This window comes from Pseudorasbora parva, chromosome 22 (genome assembly GCF_024679245.1).
Source record: "Pseudorasbora parva isolate DD20220531a chromosome 22, ASM2467924v1, whole genome shotgun sequence".
Classification (NCBI taxonomy): Eukaryota; Metazoa; Chordata; class Actinopteri; order Cypriniformes; family Gobionidae; genus Pseudorasbora; species Pseudorasbora parva.
In genome coordinates this window covers 40,598,834-40,611,020 of record NC_090193.1, presented here as the reverse complement: position 1 = coordinate 40,611,020, position 12,187 = coordinate 40,598,834, and the positions used below count along the sequence as shown (strand labels likewise).

General features: G+C 40.9%; 2 protein-coding genes across 6 annotated transcripts in view; one reads left to right on the top strand and one right to left on the bottom strand.

The window, feature by feature from the left end:
* tmc8 (transmembrane channel-like 8) overlaps window positions 1-3,966 on the bottom strand; it is a 34,161-nt gene extending 30,195 nt beyond the window's left edge. The window contains exons 1-4 of the mRNA XM_067432168.1: window positions 3,806-3,966; window positions 2,168-2,369; window positions 1,378-1,526; window positions 615-743 (exon numbers count right to left, since the gene is read on the bottom strand). Of these exons, the coding sequence (XP_067288269.1) occupies window positions 615-743; window positions 1,378-1,526; window positions 2,168-2,369; window positions 3,806-3,854 (529 nt within the window). The 5' untranslated portion in view covers window positions 3,855-3,966. The remainder of the gene's footprint in view (window positions 1-614; window positions 744-1,377; window positions 1,527-2,167; window positions 2,370-3,805) is intronic.
* A 1,443-nt stretch (window positions 3,967-5,409) lies between these two features.
* The window catches only part of tmc6b (transmembrane channel-like 6b), a 36,286-nt gene continuing 29,508 nt past the window's right edge, over window positions 5,410-12,187 (top strand). The window contains exon 1 of one of the 5 annotated variants that reach the window (XM_067432163.1): window positions 5,410-5,507. The gene's annotated coding sequence lies outside the window, so the exon portion shown is untranslated. Of the gene's footprint in view, window positions 5,615-6,343; window positions 6,382-12,187 lie in introns of those variants that run through there. The other 4 variants (XM_067432164.1, XM_067432165.1, XM_067432167.1 and 1 more) reach the window with 4 other exon arrangements.

Here is a 12,187-nt window from a genome sequence, read left to right as displayed (position 1 = left end):
GGCCCGTTCGCACCAAAAACAATAACTATAAAGATTACTATAATGATAACTACATTAGCATTCACACCAAGGACAATAACGTTAAAAATCTAAAAAGTTCTAAAAGAAGTTCTAGAAATTGCTCTAAATATTACAGTCGACATCCGAACTATCACAATAACAGCACAGAGAAACGTTATCATTGGAATCACATTCAAATTATATCACTAAAGGATTTTGATGATATAAACATTGACAGCCAATCAGACTCTATATTGTTTTAAAGAGCTTGAGCATTTAAAGGCACAGTAAGTGATTTGTGAGAAGTGACCCCCTATCGTCATAGCTCTGCCCCCAAATCCAGAAATATGATATGCAATGCGGGCTCCACCCCCTAATGAATGGACACGCCCCTTACTGCTGACTGGCTACTCTGTGCAACACAGACACCTCCCCCTAATGAATGAACTCGCCCCTTACTGCTAATTGGCTACGGTGTGCAACACAGGCACCTCCCCCTAATGAATGGACACGTCCCTTACTGCTGATTGGCCATGGTTCTCGTCTGCTCTGCTTTCAACAGCGCTTCTCAAAAATCGCTTACTGTGCCTTTAAAGAGACAGCGCTGCTCATACCTGAGGTCTGCCTGTAGACCAGCGTTGGGATCAGCACAGATCCGGCGATGATGACGCAGTACAGCAGGTTTAGCCACAGAAGGTACCGCAGGAACACGAAATACGCCTTCACACCGACACCAAACCGACCTGTAGGCCAGATCAGACCAGACCAGACTCAGACCAAATCAGATCAGACCAGACTCAGACCAGACTCAGATCAGACCAGACTCAGATCAGATTTAGATCAGATCAGACCAGACTCAGATCAGATTTAGATCAGATCAGACCAGATTCGTTAAACCGGTCTGACATCATCCACTCACCCACACATCAACTCACTCAACAGCAGCTTTGAAAAAGTAATCTGATTACTGATTACTCCTGTAAAAAGTAACTTAGTTACTTTACAGATTACTTGATTTTAAAAGTAACTAAGTAAGATTACAAGTTACTTTATTAGTTACATTCAGCAGTTGCCGCCTCAACACAGAAATGATAACCGTTTTTGCCAACACTCACTTTTTGAACAAATTGAAATTAAAAAATATTTCCTGAAAAATACTCTCCCCGAGACACAAGAAGAAAGCAAAAATATATGTTTACATTTTTTACTAAGGAAAACGACTAAAATAGTAACACAGTGACTGGGATAAATTACTTTAATCTGATTACTGGTTTGGAATTAATAACGCATTAGATTACTGGCGTTAGATTACTCGTTACTGGAAAAAAGTCGTCAGATTAGAGTAACGTGTTACTGGCATCACCGCTCAACAGTCACCTTCGATCTTATGAAGCGTGTGTCTCCATGGCAACAGTCCTGACAGGACGCCGCCCACATGCTCCTTTAAGCGCCGCCTTGTGGTTTGCTGGCTCCGCCTCCACGAGTCCCAGTAGCCAATGCTGCGTCTCTGCAGGTTCTGCCGCTCTCTGATTGGCACAAACAAAACTCTAAAACTGGCCACGTGTGTGTGTGTGTGTGTGTTTGTGTGTGTGTGTGTGTAATTCACTCAATCTATGAATAGAAGGACTCTTGTATGCTGAATAAATTTAAAGAGGTACATTTTAAAATACTTCATAAAATCCACCCATGTAAAGCTTTATTATCAAAATGCATGGCCATTGACAGCAAATGCTGTTTTTGTACCGTACGCGAAGAAGACCTGGCTCATTAGTTTTACAATTGTGATTTATACACTTTCTGAGCAATGTTGCTGAAAGATGTTGCTTGGGCTTTTTCCCAGTGGGAATGGGTAACATATATCTCTTTGGATATCCAGATAGAAATGTGTTGCCCAATTTCAATGGGAAAGTGCCCAAGCAACATCTTCCAGCAACACTGTTCAGAAAGTGGTTAAAACTACAGGAAAGCTCAACACTTCTGGATGAGCTTTCCTGTAGCTCAACCAGTAGAGTGTGGTGCTAGCAATGCCGAGGTCATGGGTTTGATTCCCAGGGAAAGCAAGAATTGACAAAAAATGTGTAATGTGTTAAAATGTATAAAAAGTGCATGATGTTCTAGAAAGTTGCCGTGTGTGTATGATCAGCTTTAGTTGTGTTGTGTCGGTCACCTGATGTCTCTCCGGTCCTGCAGACTGACGGGCAGAGCTCTGAGCGGGACGTTAGGGCTCCAGGAGGCTCGATCCGGGCCAAATCTCTCATCATCCGGATCATGAGGGACCCAATGAGCCTTTGAGCTCGGCAACAGCCCGTATATCTCCGTCTGATAGTATTCACACGAGTCGCTGGACAGATCCGAGCTGCAGCTCTCATCTGAGCGGACAGACAGCAGCTTTAACATATGATCAGCTCCAAACACTTCACAACATGACATTTTTATTTACAACACTGCATAAATATGATGCTTTTCTCTGTATCTGTCTCGTTTTCCAGCACACAAATCGAAACATTCTTAAATCAAGACACATTTACTGGAGAAGAGAAACGACTGAAGATATTATATCATCAAAATAAAGTGAGTTTGTGCTTAAAACAACAACATGCAAAATGCAAGAATATGCAACATCTTTATGGCAATATGGAAGAATATGCAACATTTTTATGGCAATATGGAAGAATATGCAACATTTTTATGGCAATATGGAAGAATATGCAACATTTTTATGGCAATATGGAAGAATATGCAACATTTTTATGGCAATATTTAAGAATATGTCACATTTTTATGGCAATATGGAAGAATATGCAACATTTTTATGGCAATATGGAAGAATATGCAACATTTTTATGGCAATATTCAAGAATATGTCACATTTTTATGGCAATATGGAAGAATATGCAACATTTTTATGGCAATATTCAAGAATATGTCACATTTTTATGGCAATATGGAAGAATATGCAACATTTTTATGGCAATATGGAAGAATATGCCACATTTTTATGGCAATATTCAAGAATATGCAACATTTTTATGGCAATATTCAAGAATATGTCACATTTTTATGGCAATATGGAAGAATATGCCACATTTTTATGGCAATATGGAAGAATATGCCACATTTTATGACAATATGGAAGAATATGCCACATTTTTATGGCAATATTCAAGAATATGCCACATTTTTATGGCAATATTCAAGAATATGCCACATTTTTATGGCAATATGGAAGAATATGCAAAAGTTTTTTTGCGCAAAATATAAGAATATGCAAAAAAAATTATTGAAATATATGCAATGTTTTTAAATGCAATGTGCTAGAATATTGCATTAAAAATGTTGCATACTCTTGAAGATGATTTTTCTGACTCCACTGGCAGAAATATTTCCTTGTTTTAATCATAAACTCCGTTGATTTTGATCAGCTGCTCCGTAAACAGGTCCTACATCTCAACTCATTTTGCTTGTCAAGGAAATGTATCTTAGCTTGTTAAATTTGAGATATTTGTGCTGGAAAACAAGAATCATTTTTACAGCGCACACACACACACACACATCTAGAACTGCAGAACTCTGGTATAGTTGTGAGTTTGCGAGCCGCTTCGGTGGCGTTGAAGTGAGGAAGAACAGAGAGGTGTGGTGCATTTCTGCACACAAACCACAGAAGAAGAAGGAAGTCGAGTCTCTGTTGAAACGCTGCATGATTTAAACATCGAGCCATGATGTGTGTGTGTGTGTGTCACATGATCAGTGATAATGATGATGGACACACACACACACACACACAAACACACACACGTCTCTTCACCTGATAGGAGTCTGTGGAAGTTTGGTCTCCTGTCTTCTGTCTCCATCATCAGCCGTTAGTGTGCCGACGCCCCACACACACTCACACACACACACTCACACACACACACAGACGGACAGAAGGCTTCTCTTCTCGTCAGTGTGTTGTAGGAAGGCGAGATGTATGTTGTCAGGAAGTCATGTGATGAACGAGTGGGTGTTTCTTCACAATGAGTCAAACATCTGAGTGGGATCTTTAGTTTGACTGCTCTCTGACCAACACTCCACTGCTCACGATCAGTGCTTTTAAAAGTCATTTTATTACAGAGATGCTTAAAAACGCTGATCTGTTTAGATGGTTGCTAAGTGGTCGCCAGGGTGTTGCTATGTGGTGGCTAGAGTATTCTGGGTTGTTGCTAGGATGTTCTGGGTGGTTGCTAGGGTGTTCTGGATGGTTGCTAGGGTGCTCTGGATGGTTTCTAGGTGGTTATGCAGTTGCTAGGGCAGGGCTATTCAGCTCTTTTCCTGGAGGGCCAATGCACTGCAGAGTTTAGCTCCAATGTGATTGGAAGGTAGTTGCTATGGTGTTCTGGGTGGTCGATAAGGTGTTGATAAGCAGTTGGTGAAGTGTTCTGGGTGGTTGCTGGCAGTTTCTAGGGTACTTTGAGTGGTTGTTAGGCTATTGCTAGGGTGTTTGCAGTTGCTAAGGTACTCTGGGTGGTTGCTAGGTGGTAGCTAGGGTGTTATGGGTGGTTCCCAGGTGGTTGCTAGGGTGTTGCTAGGCATGGTACCTTGAATGGTCGCTAAGTGGTTGCTATGGTGTTAGGCAGTTGCTAAGGTGCTCTGGGTGGTTGCTAGGTGGTAGCTAGGGTTTTATGGTTGGGTTCTAGGTGGTTGCTAGGTAGTTGTTAAAGTGTTCTGGGTGGCTGCACTGCAGTTTCTATGGTACACTGAGTGGTTGCTAGGTAGTTACTAGGGTGTTCTAAGCGGTAGCCAGGTCCCTAGGTGTTGCTAGTTGGTAGTTGTGGTGTTCTGGATGGTTGCTAGTTGGTTGCTAGGGTGTTCTGAGTGGTTGCTAGGCATGGCAACTTGAGTTCTAGGGTGTTAGGCAGCTGTTAAAGTACTCTAGTTGGTTGCTAGGCTGTTTTTATGGTGCTTTAGGTCGTTGCTAGGGTGTTGCATAAGCAGTTGATAGGGTTTTATGGCTAAAAAAATGTGCTCGCTATTTAGAATTTTGATACAATTTTGATATTTGATGAAAACAAATAAACAAACTGATTTAAATTAACACATATAACACTACAGTACAGTAATCTCCAAAATGACATTTTCCTCATTTATAATGTTAATAAATCTCAGGTATTTATACATGAAAACATAGCTCTAGAATAGGGGTCCGTGGCATCTAAAGCTCTGAATGGGCTGATGATAAACATGCCAGGCTGTGATGTTGGATGATTGTTTTGTGGTCGACATTTACTCAATCATTATGTGGAAAAACTGCACTTTTGCGTCATTACTAAAGAATCGCTTTTCACACAATTAACCACCGCGCACATCCTCTGTGTGACTGGCATTTCCTCCATCAGGAGAAGAGAGAGAGAGAGAGAGAGAGAGAGAGAGAGAGAGAGAGAGAGAGAGAGAGAGAGAGAGAGAGAGAGAGAGAGAGATGAGTAAAACTGTCACCACAGAGCCAAACGCGTCTGAACTGAAGTTGACAACAGGTTAGATTTCTATTTTCTGTTTAGTCAGATTTATAAACAACTTTACGTTGAATGTGGGGAAGTATAGCCTGAGAGATTAAAACACCATCAAACTTCTTTGTTGTGAGGTAAACATTTGATTTATGTGGGAAAACTCTGATGGTTTGTTTTGATGTGTTTGAGGTCAAAGTCCAAGGGTTCAATGAATCGGCTCATACTATTTAAAATGAGCTCTTTTGCTTTAATTGCTGTTCAGTTTAATATGATTCCACTCATAAACTGATAAAACGCTTAATGCGATTATTTAAAAAACTGCATAGAAAGTATTTTGAGTGTTTGTACGAGATGATCAATCGTTTAACCCCCTCTACGGAAACGAAAATGATTCAGTCCTTGTAATGCCGCAAACCGGTTTTTCATGTGAACCGATTCCTTTCTTATGATTCAGTTGAACCGATTCACTGAATCATAAGAAAACTGGTTGAGAACACTGATCGGAATGGTAAAGAGAGAAAAAATAGTTTCCTAAGGACACGTTTGAGATTACAAAGAGCGCATGATTTTTTTTCCTCTTAAACTTTTTTTAATTCAACCAAATTATTTAAATAACTGTGCTCAGGACCCATATAACCTATCACCGCAAACAAATGAGCAAATCAAGCAAAAAACAACAACACAGAAAAAAAGGAAAGAAAAACACTGATCTGAATGGTAAAGATAAAAAAAACATTTCCTAGGGACACGTTTAAGATTACAAAGAGCGCATGAATCACTGGTTGAATTGGAACCGTGACGCAGTGAACCGTCCGAACGAACCGATTCGCCAAAATGATTCAAAACTAAAATCGATTTCATTAGAAGTTTCTCAAGAGTTTCTACTGCGATCCGAGCTGCGGTGAGTTACAACTTACTTATTTACTTATCAATCACCAACACAATCGCGATTCAGATTGCTTGATCGATAGAAGAGAAACCATCGAGATAAAGTCGATTTTGAGAGCTTGAGCGACTCAATCCTAACTCTGTTTGTTACTCCGGCAGGTGTAAACATTGAACGATAAATCATCTGGGTTCAGTATCATAATCATGTTTATCATCATGAGAGCTCATTAGTCAAACACTAGAGTTTTGGGAATATTACAAGTTTGTACATTTCCAAAAGAAACATGGTTGAACATGTACCCATGGCATTTATGCTTTTTTGCGTAACCCAACTGAGTCATTTGCTGTTTTTTGGGTGTCAGACTCTTTATATCAGAAGTATTTTGGGATTTTTGATGCAATGCCGCCTAGTTAGGGAGCACTGGTAAGGGTTTCAAACATCAGATTTGAATGGGAATCTGACTGACATTAATGTGAATGATCAACTTCGTAAAAGTACAAATACAACCAGATCATCATCTCATCATATTCTTTATAACTATCCCAATAAAGAAAACTGCTTATGGCTTTGCTTCTCCTAATGGCTGGAATTTGGCACAAAAGTCACTGAAATTTGAATCATATCTTTCTATTAAGGAGCGTTTTTGTTTACAGAATGTGAATGTAATGAATGTTTGGAGTGTGTGTATGCTGAATATGTTTGTATGTCTTCTAGTAGATCTAATTCTCCTGCCAGGCTGAAAATAAGGACTTGTTCATAAGTAACTTGCCTGGTTAAATAAAGGCTAAATAATAAATCAGAATGCAAATGATCTGAAATGTGAATGTGTGTGATTGTGTTTTAGATGAAATGAATTCTGACGTGTCGCTGAAGAACGAGGCCATTGTGTGTCTGACTCGGAGGAATGCTCATTGTGTTCGCTTGAGTGAATGTGAGGTTTTTAGGGAATGTTTGGAGCGAGGTTTTGCCCGTTTACTGTGTTGCAGATGAAGCCTGATGTTCTGGAGAGGTTTCATTGTTCTCCGCTTTTGCTCTAGTTCCAGATGTGCCCGAGCAATCTGATCTCTGCACACTGATTGGTTGTTTTGAGTTCTGCACTTCTGTTTCTCACACAGTGACTGGGGTTTATATAATGTCCCTCCTTTGGACGTGTTTCAAATTGCGTATTAGCCCCCCAGAGGGTCGGATTCCTTCACTACAGCACAAAGACACACACACACACACACACACGCATACACACACACACTCATTGCAGTCAGTTCAGTGGAACAGCTGTCTCATTTAGCAGATGCTTTTTATTTGCATTGAATATGTTTTTGCGTTCTCGTTTTAAACGTGTTGACGAACTGAAATGGTGTTTTCTTGTAAAGACGGTCTATAATAATCTTTTTGTTTACAACTTTGAAAAATGTTGTTTCAGTTTAATGACAATGTTGCAAAGTTCTGTTGGAGTTTAAGGCCCCGTCCACACAAAGCCAGCTCTTTCCCAATCCGATCTTTTTTTTCCCCTCGTTTCAAGAAATATCTGCGTCCACACGAGATTACAACAACGGGCTAAAAACGATGTAGTTTGCATGCCAGGCCAGTGTGTGGCGCTGTAATTCTGCCACAGAAATACACTAAAGACGGAGAAGAAGAGTTGTGGCTAGCAGGGGTATAGCAGCGGTCGGAGGTGAGGCGAAATCTCACAGTAAAATAACAATAAATACATGTGCTACTTTACAGATGTGTTTTATTAACGCCTACACCTACCCCGACCCGATACACACCCTTACAGTACTGCAGATACGGTCATTAACTGAGGCGATATTGATGAGCTCATGCCCAGAGCCGTAGGGTCCCATAACTCTTCACCGTGCTGGACGTAGTGTGATGACATCACCGTTTCAGAAAATATACGGATTCGCTGCACACACGAAGACGGAAGATGATCGTTTTCAGATTTATCCGCTTTGGGACTCGGTTTCGAAAAATATCGGATGCATGCTTCAAAGACGCCGGATCCGTGTGGACGAAACGCTGATACGGGACAAAATTTATACGTATACAGCTAAACGTGTCTCTGTGTGGATGGTAGGGGTGTGCATTGGCACTGCCTTCACGATTCGATTCGATTACGATTCACCAGGTAACGATTCAATTCGATTCTACGATGCATTGTGATGCATCAAAATTCTACTGCACACAAAGCAAATTTTTCATCAGTCATGAGGCAATACAAGCAGATATTAAACAACAGATTGTATTGGCTGCTATGTGTCTCCTGTATCTTTGACATAAAAGTTATTAAATAAAATAAAATAATATTGTAATTAAATAAAATGCAATTAACCCTTAAATGCATGAGTGTTTCACCAAACATTCGTACATATTCAGGTCGTTAGCGACCCAGATCTATATTTAACATGGATAGACCTCTACCTGTTGTGATAATATATAAAACTCCTGATTTTAGAGTAACAGCTACAGAAGAATAAAATAAAACCTATTTCGTGACCTTTTGGAGCTTGGAAGGATTCAGTTTGAGCAGATGTTTAATACCATCATCATCTGTCCTCGTCAGAGCTCGTTTACCAGTATATTCAGCATCTGCCTCATATTCACGATCTCCAGCATATTCTCCAAACTCATTTTCAATGTCTTCAAAATCAACATTTTGATCACTGACAGCTTCTTGACCACATCCAACATCGAGAGACAGTGACACTAACATATGATTGTGTTTAGTTCTTGCTCTCTGAAGTAAATCACTGAGTCATTTCACGTTTTGCAGATTATAATTATTGTTTCGTTTTCTGTCAGAGGTAACTATGAGTGTAACTTCACTTCATCATTGGGTATCAGACATCGCCACCTTGTGGAATAAAGGTGAATTGCGCCGTATTTCATCATTATAGATTAATTTATTATTGTGCTAAAAATATATACGTACAATCCTACACACCTCGGGTCGTTAGCCCGTTAGTGCGTTTTTAATAACCCGTCTATCGCGGTCATCTCCCTCCGCCTCAGCCATCTTCCTTGTTGTTGTTGTTGTTATTCTCCCGGAACCGGAAGTATTTGAAACTTCACAACTTTATCGTCCGCCAGAAAATAAACAGTGACATAATCGATTATGGCACTTTGCCGCATCGATGCTGAATCGTTCATGCCCCACATCGCGATGCATCGCCGAATCGATTATTGTTGACACCCCTAGTGGACGGGGCCTAAAAACACAACGGATAAAAAGTCCTGGATATGTGTTTGTAGATGTTTGTGATTATAGTTTGTGGATGATAACGAGTTTAAACGATCATGGCACGAGAGAGTGACTTTGGCTTGATCTTATTGTAGTTGTTAGATTAAAACATCCTCCTCGTTATATAAAACGCTCGTAATGTAACGGAGCTCCAGAAACAGCTCGTTTTGATATTGGGGGATGTGTGATGTCACCTGGCAGGGCTCTGAGACCAAACTGTGGCATTATTAAATTAACTTTGAGACATTTTTCTCTCAAACGTTAGTCTTTAGCCCTGCATGGGGAAATACATTAGCATAAGCCCGCCTCCAGAGCAAGCCCTCGACCAATAGTTATCCATGATCGGGCCCCGCCCACTGGCGTTAGATTTCTTAAGGTCAGAAGCAAACAGAAGCCGTTATAATCGCACTGGGGCAGGTGTGTGTTCAGTTTCTGACCTCTGCCGGTGACGGGGTTATATGATTGTTCGGAGCGTTTTGTTTTGTAAATGAGTTTGCTCAGCGATGGAGAGTCGAATCTGACGGCTTCATAAACCGCAGCTGAATGATTTCATAATGCTTTCTAACATACGGTTTCCTGTACAGTGATGTTAGCCAATCATAGCCGTGTGTGTGTGTGTTAGAGAGAGAGAGAGAGAGAGAGAGAGAGAGAGAGAGAGATTGAGTGTGTGTGTGTGTGTGTGTGTGTGTGTGTGTGTGTGTGTGTGTGTGAGAGAGAGAAAGAGAGAGAGAGAGAGAGACTGATCGTGTGTATGTCTGTGTGTGTGTGTGAGAGTGAGTGCATGTCTGTGAGAGTGAGAGAGAGATTGAGTGTGTGTGTGTGTGTGTGTGTGTGTGTGAGAGAGAGTGTGTGTGTGTGTGTGTGTGTGTGTGTGTGTGAGAGAGTGAGAGACATTGGTTGTGTGTATATATGAAAGAGAGAGAGAGAGAGAGTGTGTGTGTGTGTGTGAGCCTGTTTATGTGGTTTATGAGGACACAAATTTGTATAACTACATGGGTATTACACTGGTATTACACTATAAATGTGGTTTATGAGGACATATCAAATGTCCTCATAATTCAAATGGCCTTAAAAACATACTAAATGATGTTTTTTTGAGAAAGTAAAAATGCAGAATGTTTCCTGTGATGGGTAGGTTTAGGGGCAGTGAGTGTGTGTGTGTGTGTGATGTGTAGGTTTAGGGGCAGGGGCAGTGTAGGGGGATAGAAAATACGGTTTGTACAGTATAAAAACCATTACGCCTATGGAGAGTCCCTGTAAACCACATAGACCAACATGTGTGTGTGTGTGTGTGTGTGACAGAGAGAGAGAGAGAGAGAGAGAGAGAGAGAGAGAGAGTGAGAGTGTGTGTGTGTGTGTGTGTGTGTGTGTGTGTGTGTGTGTGTGTGTGTGTGTGTGTGTGTGTGTGTGTGTGTGTGTGTTGTTCCTGGCACTGACATCATCACCATCATCCTGTGGTCAGAAGACATTTCAAAATCTTTCCATTAAAGACCTTTCTGAAAACGCTCAGATTGCATTACACACACACACACACACACACACACACACACACACACACACACACACACACACACACACACACACACACACACTGGTTCTCCTTTTCCTCAATGTTTCCAAAACATTCTGCCTAGACGATATAACATTCATTGTGTGTGTGTGTGTGTGTGTGTGTGTGAGCGTTTATCTGCCGAAGCGTTTCTAGTTTCATCATTTCGTTCTTTATCCGCTCGACTCGCAGAACGACGGGAGCCGCGTTTGATTTCTGACCGCTGTGCACCGTTCAGCAGGTCACTCAGAGCCAGACTGAGGTGCCAACATCTCTAAACCGCATCGGGCCTTAAAATGATGGATACCATAAGAAAAGTTTAATCTAGAAGGATATTAAGATATCTTTAATACTTCTGGAGTTACAGATGTGCAAACTTGAGTCAAAATAACTCAAGAAGTGCTTTTCGCCTGTTTTTGAGCGCTCACCGTTGGCATATAATGACACACACACACTAATAAAGCCAACGGATTTCACTAATACATCCACCCATCTGTGTGTGTGTGAACACAATAATGATGCTGCCGTCTTTCTAAAGTCATTTACACTCCTGTAAACAGGCTCCGAATCTCCGGATTACTCTGCTAATATCCATCCACATTAAATGATGTTCTTCCCAACACATACAGTTAAAGTTCAAGAGAATTAAAACGAAGGCCATTTCACACCGACAGGAAATAGTGCTCATGTTTTGCACATAGTAAATACAACTGAAAATGAAAAGTCAGTCTCTAAATGATCCAGGGTGTGTTAAAGATATAAAACTTACTTTGGATGACCTGCAACTCAGATAAGACTGAGGTTACTCACTGGATCAGAAACCTGCACACACTCTCTGTGTTCATCCTTCTGAAGGCAGACTATATTCGGTCACTTCCTCCAGTTTAAGACCTGGGGGTTAAATTAGACATCTGTGAAAATCATATTTCATAGCCTTCTTCCGCCACAGAAGCTTAGCTAAGCTCTGATGTAGAGAAGCTAGTTCATGCATTGATGAGCTCGAGAGTTTCCCAGCCCTGTGTCTGGAC